Source organism: Hippoglossus hippoglossus, chromosome 2, assembly GCF_009819705.1.
Source record: "Hippoglossus hippoglossus isolate fHipHip1 chromosome 2, fHipHip1.pri, whole genome shotgun sequence".
In the NCBI taxonomy this organism is placed as follows: domain Eukaryota; kingdom Metazoa; phylum Chordata; class Actinopteri; order Pleuronectiformes; family Pleuronectidae; genus Hippoglossus; species Hippoglossus hippoglossus.
This window is the reverse complement of record NC_047152.1, coordinates 4,052,414-4,074,404: the sequence shown is the minus strand read 5'-3', so window position 1 is coordinate 4,074,404 and position 21,991 is coordinate 4,052,414. Positions and strand designations below refer to the sequence as shown.

Genomic DNA, 21,991 nt, shown 5'->3' with positions numbered 1-21,991 from the left:
TGTTTACAGGCAGACACAGCGAGAACAAACGTTAATAATGACTTCAATTTGGTGGGAAAAAAAATAATAGTAAATTTGAATGTGTTGATTAAAGTGTAATCTATCTAGTCTGTGCAATATAATGTTAAACCACAATATAAAAGAGTAGTTCCCATACCGGGAGTCGAACCCGGGCCGCCTGGGTGAAAACCAGGAATCCTAACCGCTAGACCATATGGGACACGTAGCACAGAATGCAAGTGCGTTGATTATTATAGGTGGTTTCAGTTGGTATATGTTACGGTTATGATTATGGTTTTGTTTCTACTTTGCATTTCAAGGACACTCCGCCAGGAGGCATTAAAGAGTCAATACAAACTGGTGTGCCTTCTAATCAACACAATCCTGCTACTACTTCTGATCCACGTCTCAACAATAAACCTCGTACAGATTCTTATTCCGAACACGTGCTAAACTCTCTCTGCGTCTCACGATTCATTGTTTTTCAAATGTTGGATTTCAGCCTGGAGGCGCAAGCATCGTCTTTTTCTGGCGACGGCCGATGACGTCATCACCGACGGCCGGTGTTGTCATTCCTGAAATGTGGGGGAACTGTTGTTTCTTTGTATTTGTTTCGCTTTAACTTCCTCGTCCCGCTTCAATCGACCAAAGCTGAACTCAAATGTAAGTGCGTTCACACACTGGCGGTTTTGAGCTACTTGACACGGAGCAGGACCAGTGAGGGTTTCCGTCCTGGGCAGGATTTCTGACAATATAGCCACGTTAGCTGCCCATGCTAAAGCTAATCTAACTCATTCATGTGTTTGCCAACTGCTAATTTGTGTGTTTTCAGGGCGGACTACTGGAAGTCCCAGCCGAGGAAGTTCTGTCAGTACTGCAAGTGCTGGATTGCAGACAACAAGCCGGTGAGTCGGCTGAGACTTCATGAGGTTATGGTCAAATGGACCATTTAACAACATGTCATGCTAATGTCTTCCCACGTTTGTCTGGATCTGCAGAGCGTCGAGTTCCACGAACGAGGGAAGAATCACAAAGAAAATGTGGCTGCCAAAATTTCAGAGGTATTCACAATTTGTTTTCTTTGACTTTTTTTTCTGTGTGTATTTAAGTGGGGATTAAATACTCCATCTTCCAGGGGTAGATACTTGTATATATGTAAAAGGGACAGTTTACATTAATGAATATGAGCACAATGGTGCATATGAATGTACCAGAGTTAGTCCCGGGCAGGTTGATGTGAAACAGTTGAGGCAGAATCCACAATATACAACAGTTAGTACAAATCAGACAATTAAAAGAAGACAAAGAAGGGTAATAACAAGACTATTCCAGGTGATTCAGTAACCATTGTTTTACAAAATTGGAGAATAAGTTGAAAGAGTTTCTTTACTTCTACGTGCTGCTCGATGGGAAAAGGCTGATTGTGAAAAAGTACTTTAATCTACTACTGAAACGAAAGTGTTTTTATATGTATTGAGATTTGACTTCTATAACTGTAAATATCTTCCATTTGCACGAGTCTAGTTCTGATCAACCTGTCTTATCAATAGCAATAGATTTACATTGACGCTTCAAGTAATGATTATTTGAATCACTGATTTGTCTGGTTATCTATTTATCTTATTTTGCTTGTCAATTGTGAAAACTGCCGTTATTACTTCATCCAGAAAATGGCGACGTCACCGATGTATTCCGTTTTCCATCATGTCTGTCCAAGAAAAAACAGCAAATGATGCAGAAACAGCAAATATATGACATCTCGTGAAAAAATTATGATTTAGTTTCTGTTTCTATTTATTCAGTCAGCTAATTAGGTAATTATTGCATCTCGGATTTACAGTGTCATAAAACACAAACAGAAACGTTCTGTATTCTCACATGTGGGGTTTGGATATATTAACAGGCACAAAAAACTCGCCCGTCTTGGCACTGCTCTCGGGACTGGCAGGGGAGATAAGGTCCAGGCTCTCCTCTGATTGGACGCTTGTCGCTGTCGCTCATATCTTCCTATCTTTCCTATCTGCAGATTAAAAAGAAGAGCATGGACAAGGCCAAGCAGGAGGCACGTATGTCTAAAGACTTTGCAGCGATGGAGGAGGCTGCGATGAAGGCGTACGAGGAAGATCTTAAGAGGATGGAAAGGGAGGCAGCAGGTAACTGACACTTGTTGTGAAATAGTGTGTAACTGTGTAGGAGGAACCTTTTTTTTTGTTTACGTAAAATTTTGTTGTGTTAGGATTAGGTCCGCTGGTCGAAGCCCCAACAACTCCTCGACCAAAACCTGTGGTCATATGCCAGACCAAAAAACAGTATAAGAAAGAACTGAAGTCAAACAAGAAATCCGCAAAGCAAAGAGAAACACAGGTTTGGGCTGAAGGGCGGTCAGAAGATGGACACACATACTATTACAACTCAGTAACCGGAGGTGAGGAAACTACTATTCTTCAACAACATTTCAAATTCAAACTGTGCTTGTTTTACTATGTTGTCTTTGTGTTTTAACTACAGAATCTCGATGGGAAAAACCACAAGATTTCGGACAACGTCCAGCCTCTGCACACCGTGGCCAGATTCAGGTTAATAACAAAAATGTGATATTTTATGACATTTTTTTTCTAATCTGCACTTTATTATACTGCTCTGTTCATAACACGTATTTATACATTAATATTGTGTTTGTTTTCAGAGCTCTTCAAGCTGTCCTTGGATGGAAGCTGTCAGCCCCGATGGTTATACATACTACTACAACTCAGGGACTGGAGGTAGAATATGTTTCTATGCATTCACACTTTATTTTAATTGGTATTTAATCCACATCTTTGCTCCTTTATCTGGTCAGAGATTCTGTCTGATAAATCATCTGCTTTGTCTTTCTCACCTCTCAGAGTCCAGCTGGGAGAAACCGGCAGACTTTCCTTCCTCTGAGGCATCTGGGTCTGGATCCAGCAAAGAACAGAATCGGCAGGAGCCTTCAACCCCTCAACGCGAGCCACTTTCAGCAGAAAAGAGCTCCAATGAGGCCCAGGCATCTAAGGAGGCGGGGGTCTCTGAACAAGCCAGTCAGCTGTCCAATGTCCCAAAGATCAGCTTCAGGGTGAGAAGAGTCCTGGTAGAGGATTGGTGAAAAGAATTTAACTTCTGTCGGTAAAGATTATATCAAAACAAAATCTTTTATGTTTGTCTTTAGAAACGGAAAGCTGAGGACAGGCCCTCGGACATGGAGGAGGACAAAGAAGATAAAGCCAGTGATGATGCTCCAAAAGAAGATGCCGAAGAGATGAAAAAAGAGGAAGAGGTCCAAAGCACAACAGCTGAACCCGAGGAGAAGAAAGAGGAAGAGAAGAAGAAAGAGGTCGTGGTAAGGCAAGCCAGAAAGCCAAAGAAGGCCAATCCATATGGAGTCTGGGAAGAGATCCAGGAAGAGGAGGATCCATAGTAAGTATAGAGTGTGAACCAGTTTAAATTTGGTATGAATGGTTGATAAAGATACCGATTGAGATGGATCCCCTAATGGATTACAGCAGCTTGTGAAAACACTTTAACCCATTTTCTTTCTTTACCCTCCAGCGCCAGCATTGACTTACAGTTGCCCCAGGTGGAGGGGAGCGCCGCCTGCGCTCCGGCCGAACTGCCGCCGGAGCCCAAACCCAGGTTCGGAGAACGCATCATCACCTCCCTTGGAGACGAAGGCGGACCTGCTTCGTTCAGGAAAAACAAGACGCAGAACGGAAAATCCAGGAGCCTCCGACCGAGAGACGACGACGACGACTGACAGAACTTCAGACGTCAGAACTTTGACAGCAGAATTAGACTTTTACACAATAAAAACAAAAAAATCTTTCTAGGAACTTTTGGGTGGACCATTTTGATCTGTGAAGTGGTCAGAAATCATTTTTTGGGGGTGAAAGATTGGCCTGAAAAAAAAAGGTTAAATGCGAAAATTCTGAAACCTGTGCAACACTTTCAGTTTTCAGGTTGGTTTGGTCTCATTTGAACAGTATAGCAGACATCCAGGTGTGATGAGTTTATTCACGTGAAAATGTTTTCTTCCTGTTTGAAAAATGCGGCTGTATCCAATTCAATAACTTTTTTTCTATCAGTATTTTTTTACCTGTGTAAGTTATGAAAAGGCGAGTGGAAACATTGCAGTACTTGTTAGTTAAAGTGAATGAGTGTCATATTTTATAAGGTTGAAAAATCTGTTCTAAATAAATGATCATAGTTAATTTCACTAATTCGTGATTGATAAATGACTAATAAAACATTTATTTACATAAAAAGAGGTCAGATGACGAGGGGAAATGTGCTGGAGGTTGCTGCTCAGCTGGCACACACATGCAGGGTGTGACATGCAATTTGTGTGTGTGTGTGTGTGTGATATAAAGCTGATAGGTGGTTTTACACAGTTTCACTGAACTTTACTAAGAAGTTGCGATCATGGTGCTGACTGATTATGACCTGGACAACTGAATGTTAAACACTGTCATTGTGATATACTTTTCTTTAGAATTTACATTTATATTCTAAAAACATTTTACGTAAATTTTTAACTTACAGCAGCGAGTAACACATCTTAAAGGCACTACTTAAAATCATTCACTTCCCTTTGTTTAAAATATATAATCAATACATAAATATGACTCATCATTTAGGGAATTACCTTGACACAAAATACATAATTTAATATTTTATTACAAAAATAAATACCTCCAAATTATGATCATCCTCTTAAGCTACATTCTTTGCAATTTCACTTTTGTACAAGCATAAATAGTAATATTACAATAAAACATTTCAGCGTAGTCCGAAATCATCCTCAAAACTAAAATACTGTCCATTCAGTCCACTTGACCGGAAGTCGAGTGTCAGTCTGCAGATTTTCCCGATTCTGGTTGTGGCAAACTGCTGCTGCTCTCTACCACCTCCAGGAGAGCCTCCCTCTCCGTGTGTTCACGTACATCCGAGATCAGATCGTCAAGAGCCTCCCCTCCTCTCATGAACTCCTGCACACGGAACAGAACCCGCAACAATGATTTTAACTAAGAGTTTGAGTTTTTAAAAACGGATTCAACTGTTAAACGATTCCTTATGGTTTAAGCAGAATTTGGAGACGCACTGACACTCCCTTAAAATCTAACCTTAATCTCTCGGGTAACATATCCAGTCCGGTGGTCTGTGACACGGTCCTGGCTGAAGTTGTAGGTGCGAATCCTCTCCGACTGAGAACGTGTGCCCACCTGATGTCAGGAACATGAGCATGAAGTCGCTGCAAAACTATGTGCGTAATACATTTATTTATCTGCTCACTCACCTGCTGCTTTCGTGCCGTGTGCCTCTGCTTATCCTCTTTACCCATCATGCCCTGGTAGAGCCGGGCCCTCAGCACACGAATGGCGATGTCTCTGTTTTTCAGCTGGGAGCGAGTCTGCTGACATTCGGCGGTGATGCCTGTTGGGAGGGTGACCGAGGATTTATGAGACATGAAAGCAGAACTGAATCTTGATGTTTTAAAAACCTAAGCCCCTGAAGTGGGTTGAGAACATGTCTGCGTTGTTTTACCTGTGGGGAGATGAACGATGCGCACTGCGCTGTCTGTTGTGTTGACACTCTGACCCCCGGCACCTCGAGCTCGGAATGTGTCGATGCGAAGATCCTTCGGATCAATGTGGACGTCAAACTATGCACAGAAAGCACACAAAAAGAAAGAAATACTTTTATATTTGATACAGGCTGATGAGAAAGCAGGTGGTAAAGAGGAATCGATAAAGCAAACCTCCACTGGCTGAGGCAGGATGATGACAGTCATGGTTCCCGTGTGGATACGCTGCATCCTGGAGGAGAGGCCGACCTCAGGGATCCTTTGCACCCGGTGTGTTCCTCCTTCATGCTTCAGATGTCTGTACACATTGTCCCCGGCTATTCTCACAGCAGCATGGTGCAAACCACCTGAGACACAAAGTCAACCAACGTTAGACCTTTTCTGTCATGGCCCTCTTCAGACATTGTGACTTCTACAGCAAAGCACCATTGGTGTGACTAATAAACATTAATAATGTTTAATAAAGACTGCTGGAAAAAACCTCAACTTTAAATCTGTACATTTATCCAAATTGTCTATTTAGATTTTCCATAAAAACACATTAAATCAGACAAGAAACAACAGACGTGACTCTCTGGACAAGACCAAAGGAAGAGGATGAATGAAACTGAAATACAGACACGAATAGGAATTACCATAGTCAGCAGATGTGTAGTTGTAAACCTCAAAGTCCCAGTTCTTATAAAACGCAAAACCCTGGTACATGTCAAACATTTCTTTGGTGAACTGTTGACAGATGTCACCTGAAATCACAGAAAGAGAGAGAGCATATTGTTAATGCAGGCAAGTGCCAGCAGTGAATCAATCACAAACTGGGAGTCCAAACGATCTGCATCTACACACCTCCTGTTGTTCGTCCTGATACGACCTCCAGCAGGACATTACTGGAGTCCAGAGGGTCAGTGGGCACGAGAGCTTTAATCAACTGGAAAGAAAGAGGGTTCACTCGTTAACACAGAATCTTCAACATGCGGTTCATCATCCTGCCTTTGGGTTCTTACATCTTCTCTTAAGGCCAAAATCTTGCTGGAGATTTGTTCTTCCTCCTCTTTTAGCATCTGCATCAGTTGCTCATCTTCATCTTTGGTACTGGCCGACCCTGGAGGAAAACACAACATGATGTGTGCATTTTAAGACATTTTGATACTATTAATTCATCTCTACAAGAACAAGGACATTTGCTTGACGTAAGACTGACTAATAATTGTAAAATCTAAAACATTGTTTCCTGTGTCAATACAAAATGATTACTTAGGGGTTACGGAGGCCTGCAAGGAACATGGAAGTAAAAACAAACAAATGTGCTTATGCGGGATCTGGAGAAAGTTTTGCTTGCTCATGTGGCCTGGTGACATTAATTATGGCATTTAGTAAACAACATCTACTATAAGTCTGGGGCATCATATGTACTAGCTGTGCAAGCAAATCTGTTTTCAGAATAAAATTGTTGTCTAATTCTATCTATTCAGAGATTCTAAGAATGTTTAGGACATCCATTGCACAGTTATAGGACGTGTAGGGCTGGGATACAAATCAATATCTCTTACAGCAATATGCCTTGTGCAAAGAACTTTTAAACAAAATCAAATCCATTATAATGTAAATATAAATACTAATGTGACATTTATCATGAAATGTATCGAAATGAACTGATTAGAAAAGTTTGATCTTGATAGAAGTTTGCCCATATGACAGCAAAACACGAAAATAATCACTTTTGTGTTTGTTTTTATTCTGTCATTTATTAGTGACATCAATAAGTAAAGAGCACTCACCCTGCAGCAGTGAACGAACCTCCTCGAGGTCTTTCAGGGCTTGTTCGATCCTCCCATGTATATTGGCCAGAGGCAGCAGCTCAGAGTGTCTCTTCATCAGCTCCTTTCTGTCCGACTCGTTCAGGTAAACCTGCTGCAGCTTGTCACTGAGCTGTCCGTGCTCGTGCACCAGCTGCTGCAGGTACCTCCGGACACACTGCTGCTCGTACATGTCCCCCACATCGCTGTGACACAGACGCCTTGATCCCTGTGTCCTCCACTGAGGCTCCACTGTGATGTTAGCGTACTTCTTCACGTGTCCTCCTGCCTGTGTCCTCCATCGTCCTCTGACGCTACTACAGTGAACTACACGACTGCACAGTCCAAACCAGCGGCCGACGAGCATTGCACAACATTTACAGAGCGACGGGGGAAAAGAGAAACAGATTACACGTGTTGTTTCTGTGTTTTCATTGCACCGTTAGCTACCAGGAAGAGGAACCGGATGTCTTTCTTCTTCTTAGTTTAATGGCGGCGGGGAAATCATATTATAGTTCCTGTACCGCCACCTACTGGGCTGAAATGGCTCAGTAGGAGCAGTCAAGTGATAGACGGAAAATACAATTTTGTATTTTATATAAAGATGTACAAACAAGAAATCAATTGTGGCTCTGTACGTTGTAGTGGAAGGACCTCACAGCTCAGATAGAAATATTTATCTTTTTTACGTTCCTAATAAGACCTGAAGAAGAACCAAGAGGGTCGAAACGTCGTCAGGAGGCAACACAGTGACACGTCACGTGTTTTCAGTTTTTGATTTCATTTTCAGTTTGTTACTTTGAGTTTTTGTGTTTTTGATTTAATTTCATAAATTTGACCTTTTAATAAAAAATATTTCACACTTGATTACATATATCTCACTAATAAATATGAAAAAAAGTATTATTACACCCTTATTATAAATTATATTTCATTATAGACAGATAACCAAGGAGACTGTACAAGCAACTATAAATCATCTATAAATAATTAAAAAACACAATCACACATAACACAAAATGGGTTACTCTAACCCAGGGGTCGGCAACCTTTTTGACAATAAGTGCCAATGTAAAATGTTCTTGTTAATTAGTGTGCCATATCAAAAATTTTTTATATTAAGTTTTATTATTGAACCACATTAATATTTCCAACAGACATGTCATTTTATTCCATCCATATTGGCTATATATAGAACAACACTTTAAAGTAAATGTTTAAACAAATATCCACTAACTTTCGAGGATGGACTATAGCCAGTTAGATTTATGTTTAGCCACAGCGTTATTTATTAATTAATACATTTTTTACTTTTAACTTTTTAATAATGATTTACGTTACTGTATAGATTAATTGTCTTCAGATTAATTGTAAACCTGTATTACTATTATCACTGTGGCTCTGTTATACAAAAGAAATGCACCTATATGACTTATATGATCAAAATAAATTCTATACAAATTGAATTAATTGCCCATCTGTTTGTTTAAATATTATATTTTTATTATTATTTATAATTTAAAACATGTTTATTTTATAATTATAATTTTATCTTGACAATGTATTATTACATTAATAGTAATGCATTTATACCAATGTATTATGTTACTTTTTTGTACGCAATTCAATGTTGAATAAAGTTTTTTTTAACTTTTTTTTAAAGCATCTGTCCAATTACTGGCTACGTCAGAGTTTCATCATTAGCCAGCTGACAGCTAACAGCTAACTTAAGCTAACAAGTGTCAAAATGACCGATTTTAGAGTCAGTGAAGACGGTAAGATGATTTTTAAACTATTTAAATATACTAACTGACAAAAAAGTTAATAAATACTTTTACTGTTTAACAACTATGAACGGTTTAGCTATTACAAATATGCCACTAATGTCAACATTGTGAGCTAATTATAAGCTAATATCATAGCAACTTAGCTCTAAAAGTACTTCCTGTGGTTATAACCTTATCAGCCATAGGTTAAATTAAACATGTTTCACATTATAACATGAGGAAATGACACCTGTAAACGCTACTAGCTAACCAGAGCTTTCTTAATGGCTTCCTATTTATTTTACATGTATCTTGTAAAGCCACAGTCAGCTGGTGTTTGTTTTTGTGGACCGTCTCTCAGGCTTTTCACTGACCAAGGCTGTGGAGGACGTCAGTCAGCACAGCTTCACACAGGCCGAGGCTCTGAAGGAGAAACAGAAAACCCTCAGCTCCCTGCAGGTTCACATGCATCCTTCCATTCAATACACACATCACAAGCTACATTAGCCTCTACACAACACTGTGTGCGCGTTGACAGTAAGTGTTCGTGGTAGGTGTAGGTGTTGCAGTAAAGGTAGAAATACATGGTCAAATGAATGATAAAGAATAAACAGAAATTTAGATAAGACAGTGATTTACAATAGGGAGATTTACTGTGTTACAGCGGCAAAGAGGGAATAGTGAAATACACACTGGAATTGAATAGGTACAAAGCACAATATATACACAAGGAATTGTGAAAAGTCACCGTATTATTACTGCTCCTTTCATCTGTCAGGCTTTTTGCAGACTTTACTTAAAACGTTGACACATCTCTCCATTTATGACTTTTCTCCTGAATATTGTTATTTTGTCCAGCATCTATTTCCCTTCTGTCCCTAATGGGAGAGGGATGCCTCGCACGGCGCTGTCTCTAAAGTTTCGACGAGTGGTTTTGTTGGTAGTTTTCCTCACTCTCATTAATACAAACTGTTTCTTCTAATCAATGTTGTAAATACTGTATGTTTTTTCCCCCTGTTAATAGGGTATTTTTCTCTTGTTGAGGGTCAAGGGCAGAGGTCGCCATACCTTGGTATATCCTGATTGTCTCACGATAGTTTAGTTATGTAATCGCTGCTTTAACAAAACAACGCCTTCCTCTCCAGGCTACTCTTTCAGATGTTCAGAAGAAGGCTGAGATGGCAGAGCAGGAGCTGAGATCTAGAGTGAGGGACACCCTGGTGCTGGAGGGCAACGTGGAGCACCTGCAGCGGCAGACAAAAGTCCTGCAGGATCGTTGTGTGTCCATCAACAAGGAAAACACACAACTCCACATTCGCATATGTGAGCAGGAAGAGAACGCTTGCACGGCGCTGGCAGGGTTCGACACCTACCGACAAAAGATGGAGGGTCACGCAGCCGCTGTTTTGCGTGTGGCGAGCCAGACGGAGGCCTTTAAAGAGCTGGAGGAGAAGAGAGCGCTGGTCAGGATGTTGACACTGAAGAAAGAGGAGCTGAGGGAAGATCTGGAGAGCTCAAATGGAAACACAGCACATCTGGCAAAGGTGGAGAAGACTTTCATTTGTTTATATCCACAGAAATCTCCCACAGTAAACTACTGTATTCGTAACTATTATATATATATTTTTTTGTCCTTTGCTTTTCTGCAGCGAGAGACTAAGGCTCTGAAGGGCGAGGTCTCTTTGATGAGGCGAATCATAGCTAAGCAGAGAGAGCGACTGCAGAAAGAGTTTGAGACTCACACCCAGATGAAGAAAGACATAGAGGTGTGGCAAAGAGAATTTGTCAAAAAACTAAAAATATCAAGTGCAGCCCCTTTTCACATCTAATTTTAGAACGCAAAGAATGAATAAAGTGAATAGGATTTAAGCCCAAGGTCATAGTTTGTGTTCTTGTTTTAGCCTCAAATGAAAACTCCTCAGTCTTTGTTTGTGTCTCCACTGCCTCAGATCCAGAACAGGCGTTACGAAGCCATCGTCAAGCGCCTCCACTGCCAACTGAGCAGGGCCCAGGCTGCCCACAGGTAAAAATTAACACAAAAACACAACACCAGTGATGACAACAACCTATTTTTATGCAGCAGTGAAATGCTTAAGTACGTTTATTTATGGAGATGCAAACAGCAAAATGACAATTCTTCTGCTCTTGGTGATAAACACAGCGCTAAAGATACAGAACATATTTAGTTGTTTATTTCACAGAATTGCAGCTGTAATGTTCCCACGTTTAAAAAGCTACATCTGCTTTTCTTTAGGCAAATGTGTGAAGATATCTACCACATGGAGAGGCAGCTGGCTGAGCTCAAGAAGCAGCGGGAGTCATCACAGGGCAGCGTGGCCAGTAAACTGTAGTGTCAGCTTGTCTAATTTGAATATGGTTTACGCTAGGTTTTTATAATTGTCTTCTTATCAGATCCAATATTTCCCATTGTTATTCATATTCAGTTTCTGATTAAAAATTGTTGCAAATTTTGAACAGCAGGGGTCAGCAGTGTCAACTAAATACCTTTGTCTGTTTAACTTCATCACAATACCCTCACCTATTCTGCTATAGACTGGCAGTTTGATACCAGATAATAACATAAAGGTTCAAGCTGAATATGTTCCTATCAACGCACAAGTTGGAAAACTGTACAAGTGTTAAAATGTTGGCCTGTTGGCACATTATTAAATCCCCTTCAATAGCAGGACAGTACGCAGGAGTGTTTTAATTTATAGGAACTGGTCTGGAAACAATTTGGGATAACATAAGCAGGGTGTGAGATGGGGTTTTAGGTCAGTGGTGACAGCGTATCGGCTTGTCCAGTGTGTGTGCATGTGTCCACAACAGAACAAAAGCCAAGTGTCCAAACTCTAACTGTCGATGCAATGGTGTTGTTTTGGTACACGCTGTTCCGAGCGTCCGCTTCACCGGGTCGCTTGATGGTCTGCGAGATGACAGTCCCGCTGTCGACTAACAAGGGCGTGACTGTGCTACTTCAGCCATCGCTCAAAACTAATTAAACAATGAAAATGGCTTTTCAGACAATTACCCCTCATAAAAATGTGTCTCGTCAGCTTCTGAGAAAAGCAACAACATGTGAAATTGAGTACATTTGCTTGATTTTCACATTTGTTTTACCGTGTGAATCCTGTTCTTTCAGACTATATGTCTCTTTGTATTATTAGAACAGTGATATAAAAGCAACAGCAACCATGGAAATGCATTTTCCAAGCCCTGGATAATCTGTAGAAATATACACAAATGTACAAATGTAGATTTTGATGAACTGGAGATAAAACTATAGCAAATTGGAAAGATAAAGAAAACAGTAGTTTCTTCTGTTCTACACAAACCTAGCAATGTTTTGACCACAGAATCCTTTTTGTGTATTTGTGCAGTTTTTATTTTTATCTTAAATCTGCCACGTGTGACTACTAAACCACTCTATAACAAAACTAATCGTTTTAAGACAAATACCGGCAACTATTTCATATTTGAAAACAATTATTCTGTGAAATATTTGTGCAAACGTCGAGCAGTACACTGTTAAGTAATCATAGCTTTAATTTACAATCAGAATGTGTATTGCAATGTGTGGGGGTGAGAAGACCACATGATTAATTACCTACAACTTAGGACTGTGTTTATTCCCTGTCTCCACCACAAACTGTTGTTAGGTGGGGTATTTTCTTAAAGGTGTGCAATTGGAGAATATCCAGCCAGTGTGGATGTGTCTTTCCCTGCAGCACAGCTCTATCTGAATGACCTTATTTGCTGTTCTCAGCCTCACAGCTCTGTACTCTGTCCCTGCTGACGCTGCCAAGCCCCAGAGCTGCTGTGCTCGGCCTTTTAAAAACACGCAATACTGACACGCAACAATTTCAATTAGCAAAAAACATCCTCATATGAAGGAGAGTCCAGAATATATATAAAAAAATATACTCCAATGTCAAAGAGTGAATTTCTATTGCATATATGTATATGACATGTGCCTGCATGCTCACACCCACGGTGCCACTCCCAACAGTGTCACCTTTTAGAATACACAGCTCTTTTTTATCCTCATAACAATCATAACATTCCATGAGCCAAAGTGGGTACGTTCTGAAAACGCAACCAAGTGTGCAGGAATTGTTTTGACCATGAAATATGCGTTATCAGGCGTTCTGTGTTGCACTTACTTAACAAGGGGTTTCCACAGTGAGTTCCTTTAAAGGAAAGGCTTTAAATAAATGCCACACATATCCTCCCAGTCCAGGCTAATTAAGCCGAGCTGATTGGGGGGAATTCATCTAACACCCGCCTGTTACCATATGCTGGTTTCGTTTCTTTGGCTGTGACACAATAATCTACTCCATTTTGGCATCAGTCGTCATTTCAAAATACACTTGGCTGTTGAAACAGAGAACCTAGGGGGAGAGTTTCGGGAGATACCAGCCGGCGGGAACCTGAACAGCGATAAAACGACAAACATATGTCGGTTTAAGGAGATTGTTTCACAATCAAATACACAAAACACTCAACTTAATTCAGCTATAGCACCATTTCTACAGCACTGTTTCTAAAAATTGTAGTTTATTCGTGTGGTTCTCCCTCACCTCCCTCTAAGAGACGTCTCTGTACCTTGTGCTGGCGTTTTTTAATAAATGCCTTTGCCAATAAAACAGGCTTGGCTAGCTTTCACATCGATGGAGAGACTCTCCGCAGAATGGCTGAGCTCATTTATTTCTCTGTCATCGTCAGGGGACACAATGAGCCGTTTGTTCATTTTATCCATAGAGAAAGTGGAGGCAGGTGAGGGAATAGTGTGTATTCAGTTAATTAAAAAGCAACATTAAGACTAAAAACAAACACTGATTGGTGAAGCACAATCATTAGGTAACAAAAAAAATTCGACTTTCAGCCATGGGATGGATTCTGGACAGCTTATGATTCACGGGAATTTCAGTTTGTTCAGTTACCAGCATTATTAGCATGTCGTGCGTGATTATGTGCGTCTGCCTGGCACATTTACAACCGCTTTCACTTTGCTCTGGCGGGCTGCCCGCGTGTATGTAATGTGGAGGAGGCAGAGGAGACAGCTGACTCTTGAGTGTGTGAGAAATCGCCACGTGCATGCCTCGAGTGTTGGGTTGTGTTGGGTTGTGTGTAATAAATTCCTGAGCGCTTACCACTGTAGGTTGAGGTGTAGTTAGAGTCTGGCAGAGAAACCAGCGCTGGAAAAACAAAGTAGTAGAGGCGTTAAATATAAAGCAAGTGATGCAACGTGAGTGTGTGGGTGTGTGTGTGAATTCTCTCAACTACGTGAAAATGTCAAAAATCATTATGTGTGTTTGCATTGGTTGATTTCCACAGGTCACATCTAGGTTTTAGTTGTTTTTATCTCAGCTGCATAATCAATGTCTTCACATTTGTGCACGTGCAAGTGTGTGCAGGTGCATGCTGGGACTTTATCTCTGACTCCTGTGACTCCTGTGTTTCCCCCGAATTCAAGTCCAGACTCGAGTTAAGATAACACCCCCGCCGGTGAAAACATGGTGTCGTCTTTAAGTGATGTAACTCATCTACGTGCACAGATCACAGCAAAATATATTTTGTAAAATCCCTCTGAGAGAAAAAAGACAACCCAGACTCTAGATATAAGATCCAAATTTCAATACTTTAAGATATTAACCTGTTTCTATGGGAACACATGATTTTACACTTTTAGACCAAGTCCAATCATTCTGGCTTTGCTTCTGACATTTTCTCCAAGGAAGGATCTGCAACAACATCAATAGATCAGTGTCTTCTGTCTTCTGAAACACCTTTGAATGTCAAAAATGTATCAAACATGACTACACTCTGAATAGTTTTGTGCATATTTGAATCACTGGTTCACTGGTTTCACTGGTTTTCTGATCTTCACTACCCTGAAACCATCTACCACACCCCTGGTACAAGTCCTGCTCCCCGCTTGGGGCCTGACTCCCACCCAGCAGCTGTTGAGTATTGGGTGGTACTGTGTGTAGACAATCAGCTGATTGGCTGTTTGCATGCGACCACATTTTTCTTCTGTGACATCAGCAGCTCACTGTCCACACCTGAGCTTAAGGTGGGAACGGACGTTGAAATACGCCCTCGGATGATCATCCTCCCTCCTCTCCACGTCGTAGGAGTCAGGAGAGGATACAGCATTTGTTTTCTCAGTTATAGAGATCAATTCCCTGAGGGACCTCCATTCTGGAATCGTTTCAATGTGACTTTAAGAGATTTAGTGCTGCACAAACTCTGAGGAAACAGCTTGTAGTCCACTTGCACTCAGACAGTGTGTTTAACTTTTTCTGTTTGTGTAAGTAATTGCTGTCTCAGTAAAGTTATACAGACGGCTCTGTCTCACAGAGCAGTAATCCTGATTCCCGAGAGCGGCCTCTGGCTTGTGTGTGGTTAACAAAATTAAAAAGAAGTGAGGAGGGGATATCCCTCTGAAGCGATGGTTATGGGAAACCACCGTGACGCTGCATCGCCTCAAATCGCTCCCGTTGGTCCGTGTTAGACTAAACAGATCTCCAGTTCACCGTCAAAACCTGCTGACTTTTAAACCTCCTGACCTATTTTCATTTGTCTTTTATCTGCTCAGATAAACTTGTCCGCAGGTGATTCTTCATTTACAATGCATTCTTTCAAATTAGACCAGGTCCACTGGGTGAGTCACCAGGGCGTTTGTTTTTATGTTCCTCCTTTCCCGAGCCCCGAGAGCTGTGCCCTTTGTTTCTTGGCATCGTCCGCACACAGAAACCAAGTCAAGGTGTTCGGAGTTATGTCGGGGTGTGGCTGGTAATTAGCTTGAGGAATGTTTGTGATTTTAACAGGCACAGAATGGCCCACAGATGATTCCGACTAGAGACCTCTAAACGGTCTCACCTAACTCCAGGAAGTAGCCCGGGACAAAAATAGATGCGATATATAGAAAACCTTTAACCCACAAACCCGCCTGTAGCCGAGCCTCACCCAGACATGTACCTGAGCAAAGTAAACAAAGACATATACTTTAATGTCCTGGCGTTCATGACAGATAAGATAACGTGTGTTAGGATGCATGTTAATATAGTACATGTGGGCAGGATGCACATGTTCCACATAGCAACAGTACATATAGTGACTTACTCATACTCAAAGGAGTCACGAGTCCAAAGTTGCGCACACAGACACACAAACATAAATACATATAGAGTACACAGCATTGTGTAAGAGGCAGATAATCTGGTCCCACTGCTAAATGTACACCTGGAGGTGTGCACAGTCAGCTGCACACCCACCCACCAGGCTGTGAGTCATTCTTGTAAGTGCTGCTCAGCATCTTAAATCCTCCGGCACTAATCATGGGATGGACACGGTGTACTGTTAGTATACTTAAGTACAGGTAGTACAAGCACAATTTAAAATAAGAATAATAAACCTTATTTATGTTGGAGCTTTCTCAATGATGTTACAAATTGTTTTACAAGGAAGAAACAATGAGAGTAAAACAATGGAACGCAAGCAGAGAAAAAAGAACAATACAATAGATAGAATTATATAAGTAAATAGGATTAGTTGGGGCAAATGAGAGCCAATCATTTGTATAAGCTTTCATAAAATGAAATGTTTTGAGAATGGATTTTAAAGAATCAAGAGACTTAGTTAGTCTAAGTACAATGGTGAGCAAATTGCATAATGTGGGGGCTCCTTTGTTACAAAGCGAGACCAGCAGGGCTCCAGTCGCAGATCTTAGAGGTCAAGAGGGTATTTACCAGGTCAATAAGTCTGAAAGGTATTTTGGGTGCCAGGCCATGTGAGGCCTTTAAAGTGAGTGATGACATTTTAAAATCAATACATCATTTTATAGGGAGCCAGTGTAGGGAGGCGAGCACGGGTCAATGTGGTCATTAATTAATAGAAGAAACCTGAGTAAAGTGTATTAAAGCAATCAAGGCGAGATAATTTAAAAGCATGTGCAACTTTTTGCAAGTCAAGTGATTTGATTCCAAAAATATGTTGTTCAAACTTTCAAAATGCTGCTTAGTAAAAGTTTGTAGGTTTCATTGGCTAAATTATAAGATTATTATTTATTCTGCGACTGGATCATTTTTTATGAACTCGCCTGGTTTGTGTGTTTTGATTGCAAATGCAAGTGAGACAGCGCTGTCTTGTTCCCTCACACCTTATGCACGCTGCTTATAAATAGTCTGGTAAATAAACGAGTGCAATAGGATGTGAGATGGTTGACAGGCCGCACCTCTGCAGGCAGCACCGGCAAAACTGAGGCCTCCCTTGAAACTGCAGCACAAGACAGTAAAGTAGGGCAGCGAGAGGTGGAGGGAGACCCAGGTCGTCCATGACGTCATGCTAACAAGTGTTCGTGCTAGCAGGAAGAGAGAGAGAGTGGGGGGGGCAATGCCTTGGCTGGTTCCCTCCCTGTATCCTAATTGCAGACAGAACAGTAGGGGCAGTAAATTATGAATGAAATTCAGAGGGAAGCTGTGGAGGGACGGAACTCAAATTCAGGGACCTTCTCTCTCTCCCCCTCTCCCTCACATATAGGCATGAAAAAGCACATGCAGTACTGCACATACTGTTCCCTATTTATTTGCCCTCGCACAGGCCAAGAGAAACCACAGCTGCAGTTTTGTCATTCTGCACAGAATTCTTTTTCACAGGGCATTGAAAGTCGCCTCTGAAAACACGGACAAAATCCTCCCTTTTATTCGCCCCGTTCTGTTCTTCTCGTTTTCCTGCATGTATGCGACAGAGAACAAAAGAAAAAAGAAACCTCATGCAACTTCTTTTTGGGTTAGGGTCAGCCATGTTATGAAAAATGCACAGAAAACTAAATTTAGAGATAAATCAGGCAGTCTTATACGTCAAAGACATCATTAAAATATGATATGTGGCAGTTCTTCATTAAAATGTCTAGAAACTACTTCTTTATGTTATATATTATGTTGACTTGGGTGCTTACATTAACCAAAATGTTTCCAATAAAATCCCCAAATTTATTCAAAATAAAGGGACGTTTGGTCGACCACTTCGTCCGTCTCTGCTATAACCTCCGAGGCAAATGGCAAACGAAAATTGAACACATTGCATCAGGTAAACTTCCATTGGCACTGGTGGTGAAGACTCCCATCATCCCTAGCTGCTTCACGATGTCATTAAACTAGGTCTTTTGTTAATGATTAACCTGAATAGTGAATATTGATATATTTGAGTCACATTTCTCCTTCAGTATTTAGATGGGAAAATAACCTGTCGAGGATGTAAAATCTTTTCTCGTTTCATGTGCTGGAAATGTCGGTTAAATACACATGTCCGACTTTACGACTCTCACGCTCCAGGCTACGAAAACAGTCACAAAGAACATGCATGGACTAGATGTGTGGCTGCACAAAAAAACCGGCTCCAGACTGAAGTAAACACATGCAAACACGCCCAGCAGCACTTTTCCACTCCTGCTTATGAAGACACTGCATGTTTACCGCTCAGATGTGTGTGTGTGTGTTTAGATGTCAATATTTGCCTTTGCTGTGGTCTGGGCGGCTGCAGGCCCCAGCCAACCACTCCGCTTCATTCATTTGCTTGAAGAAGACAAAAACAAACACGTAAATTCGCCATTGTGTCACTGTGCCGACATGTTTCAGACCAGTATGCTCATTACACCAGGCTTTGCTTCGTGTCAATCACTTGGCTCCCACTGAGAGACCCGGAAAAAAAGGACTATTCAAAACATGTTGCATGACAAGCTTCGCTATCCTGTCGCCGTCTTCCTGCCCGGGGCCTCTTTGTAAGTCTTGACAGCAGCTATGTCACATCAGCCTAAACACTTTGTGGTGTTAAAATGACAAATGACAACGAAAGCCACAAATTAGACAACGGCGAGCGGGTAAAAACATGAAAACACAGTGGGCTTGCTGTTTCAAGCACTTGAGATCTTCAGTGTTTTCACACCTTCTGCCCACGCTATGATGCATCGTGACTGCAGGTGATACACGTTTGTGTGCCGCTTCCCAAAGCTTCCCCTGTGGTCGGAGGTTCTTCATATAACAGCCTGTTTTATGTGAGTTGTACTCATCTTGGATTCCCACGTTTGTTTTGTGAGAAACAAGATCTGTGTGTGAGAACGACTTAAAGAAAGGAGATGTGAATTATAGCCTGGACGCTCAGGTGGTGACAAAAGACTGTGAACACCTATGTGTGTGTGTGTGTGTGTGTGTGTGTGTGTGTGTGTGTGTGTGTGTGTGTGTGTGTGTGTGTGTGTGTGTGTGTGTGTGTGTGTGTGTGTGTGTGGGAGTGATGGGAAACTACTGATCTAATTAAGGGAAGACATGAAATGTAATAAAGAACAGGAGGTATCATTTTATATAATTTATTGCTATTACAAAAATAAAATCATGAAGCTTTTTCTTCTTCTTCTTGAGTGATTTAATTAAATTATGTTCAACGTATATTTAAATATATACACTAAACCCACAATTTATTTAATCAAATAACTCAAGTTATTTGATTTATTCACACTAACTCAACATGATGGAAAACACTTCATTAAATGTGACCCTTTACATTGAAATTATGTAATATAATGTATTTGAAATACACACAGTCAAAAATTATTTTTGTGTATACAACTACAATGGCACACGCAGTACAGTGCAAACATCCTCCATGGACCAACAGTCCCTTTCAATTCAATCAAGTCACATGGAAATTCCACACAGTCATAAATATCATTTCCCTAAATATGTTTGATTTATCCATGAATTACTCTCTGGGCAAAGTTAAACCAAATACATTTTCCTGGCTCTGTCCCTTTGTCCAAACCCACACCAAAATGTATTGGGTTCTATCTCGCCTCGTGTCCCATCCCTCCACCAAATCTTATGGAAATCCTTTTGTTTTTTTGCGTTATCCTGCTTACATACAAACAAACCAACAAACAATAAAATGAAACATACCCTCCTTAGTGGAGGTAATAAGAAACATCTACTTCTTCCCTCTCAAAGTGGACACAGAATTATTCGTAAAACTAAACTAAAATCGCGAAGGAAAAGAATATAGGAGCTTCATCTGTATTTTACAATTTAAATTCACACAGTTTAATACACTGGCACAATTGTCCTGCTGCAGGATGTCTCATGTGGACACAATGTACTCTGTGCATCCGACCTATAGCCAGACACATTCTCACGCATGCATGTGTGTGGATATGTGCTCGTCAGCTGTACCCTGTATGCTAAGACTGCGCTGGAACACCATGTTCTCTTCAAAGCCTCAACCCCCCCCCCAGCTAAAGAGAGCGAGGGGGGTGGGTCAAACCCACTGTGTTGTCCTCAGTGGGTTTGACCTAAATATCAACTCAGCGTATGTGACTATCTATTATATCTTTACAATCTATGTGGTGTAACTCAAAAACTGTCTCTTTGTCTCTTCTGCATTTTTTACCTCTGCTACTCTGGTTTCTTGATGAAAAGAGTTTGTGACGTCGTGAACAAATATTAATGCACACACAGCTAAAAAGATATTCTGTACAGGTCGAGTGAGGTTTGAAGCACCTTAAAAAGCTGATGCATTTATATTTGTGTTGGATAATAGACTCACGCTGCTAAATTAGATATGTTCATGGTTTCATGGAGGTTGTGTTTTCACCCCTGTCCCTTTGTTTGTCAGGAGGATTACGCAAAAAATTGTTCTTCGCAAAACTAGGTGTAAAGATGGGACCTGAGCCGAGAACGAACCCATTAAATTATGGCGTGGATCCAGGGAATTATTTTTCACTTTCTGTGAGACAGGGCACTTTTTCCACAATTTCACCAGGGAATAATTCATGGATCTGGATGAAGAAGATCAGGCACATTTAGGACACTGATATTTGAGTGTGAGCCATTTGGTGGGGCAGTTTCTATAAGGGATGCCGCTTTGTCTAAGAATAAAGTGGGAAACCTGAAGGGGAGGTTTTTCAGTTTAACGTGACGTAATGTAATACCATGTCAATCACTGTTTTTCCTGTGCTCGCTGTTCATCAGCTGATGATAGCAAATTGTTCTCAGCCGGCAGTGTGTTGTATCCAGCTGCAGGTCACATGTTTTCCAGTGTCTCAGAAGAAGCCAAGGTTCTGTGCAACATGCCAAATGCAGGCATGAATAAATAAATAGTCTCAATTCAGTCACACGCGAGTGTAACCGCAGCATCTCATGTGCCAGGTGCTGCAGTGCTGCAGCAGTGTAGCAACAGAAATGCCTCATTCAGACATCATCCTTGGACTGCACGTACCGTATCTGCCTCTGCTACACCGTGTGTCTCTGCCCGATGCTTTTCCTTGCCCCAGTCTGCATTTTCTTCCAGATATTCGCTCCACGTGTGTCACTGTCTGCTGCCTGGAGCCGGACTGAAAACGTGAGCGGGAAGAACTCAAAGAAACACATCATTTACATTTTTTTTAGGATGACTGTCTTATCTAGATAGTCAGAAGAAAGCTCAGACTATTTCAGTAGATGTGGTAGTTGCCTGCAACAAAAGAAGAAATTGCATGTCTGCCCTGGAAAAAGATCAGAGAAGTGGGAATGACAGTGAGGTGAGAAGTGAAGGACGACATGTGGAAGAAAGCGAAGGCAGCCGATTTCTCTTCCTGTCTCAAAAATAGGAAGCAAACAGGAAACACTGCAGTGTTAGAAGCTGACCTCAGACTGCGGGTCTTGATATACTTTGCACGCGTTGGGGTTGAACACACCATGTACCAGACATCAGGGTTCAAAGACATGGAGGAAGCACAGAAATAGACTTTCAGATGCTTTGAAAATGAAAGACGGCCGCTAAGAGAGAGAGTTTAAACCCGATGT

At 41.1% G+C, this 21,991-nt stretch overlaps 3 protein-coding genes and 1 non-coding gene across 4 annotated transcripts; 2 read left to right on the top strand and 2 right to left on the bottom strand.

Moving 5' to 3' along the window:
- Window positions 1-148: 148 nt before the first annotated feature.
- Window positions 149-220, bottom strand: trnae-uuc. Its single transcript has one exon. It is a non-coding gene; the product is annotated as a tRNA-Glu (tRNA).
- A 289-nt stretch (window positions 221-509) lies between these two features.
- Window positions 510-4,231, top strand: wbp4 (WW domain binding protein 4). The gene is made up of 10 exons (XM_034614117.1): window positions 510-663; window positions 833-905; window positions 999-1,061; window positions 2,027-2,153; window positions 2,237-2,425; window positions 2,509-2,576; window positions 2,687-2,762; window positions 2,886-3,094; window positions 3,188-3,435; window positions 3,568-4,231. Coding segments are annotated over exons 1-10 (1,260 nt in total). The 5' UTR covers window positions 510-661; the 3' UTR covers window positions 3,773-4,231.
- A 263-nt stretch (window positions 4,232-4,494) lies between these two features.
- Window positions 4,495-7,759, bottom strand: mtrf1 (mitochondrial translational release factor 1). The gene is made up of 9 exons (XM_034614104.1): window positions 7,375-7,759; window positions 6,601-6,698; window positions 6,443-6,524; window positions 6,235-6,342; window positions 5,774-5,946; window positions 5,560-5,677; window positions 5,312-5,448; window positions 5,139-5,237; window positions 4,495-5,003 (listed from the first exon to the last, which is right to left on the bottom strand). Exons 1-9 carry the CDS (start codon window positions 7,757-7,759, stop codon window positions 4,866-4,868), a joined length of 1,338 nt encoding a protein of 445 aa, XP_034469995.1. The 3' UTR covers window positions 4,495-4,865.
- A 1,299-nt stretch (window positions 7,760-9,058) lies between these two features.
- LOC117775795 (coiled-coil domain-containing protein 122-like) lies at window positions 9,059-11,611 on the top strand. The gene is made up of 6 exons (XM_034609241.1): window positions 9,059-9,167; window positions 9,520-9,617; window positions 10,304-10,702; window positions 10,808-10,924; window positions 11,108-11,181; window positions 11,413-11,611. The coding sequence occupies exons 1-6, from the start codon at window positions 9,140-9,142 to the stop codon at window positions 11,507-11,509; spliced, it is 813 nt and encodes a 270-aa protein (XP_034465132.1). The 5' UTR covers window positions 9,059-9,139; the 3' UTR covers window positions 11,510-11,611.
- Window positions 11,612-21,991: the final 10,380 nt, after the last annotated feature.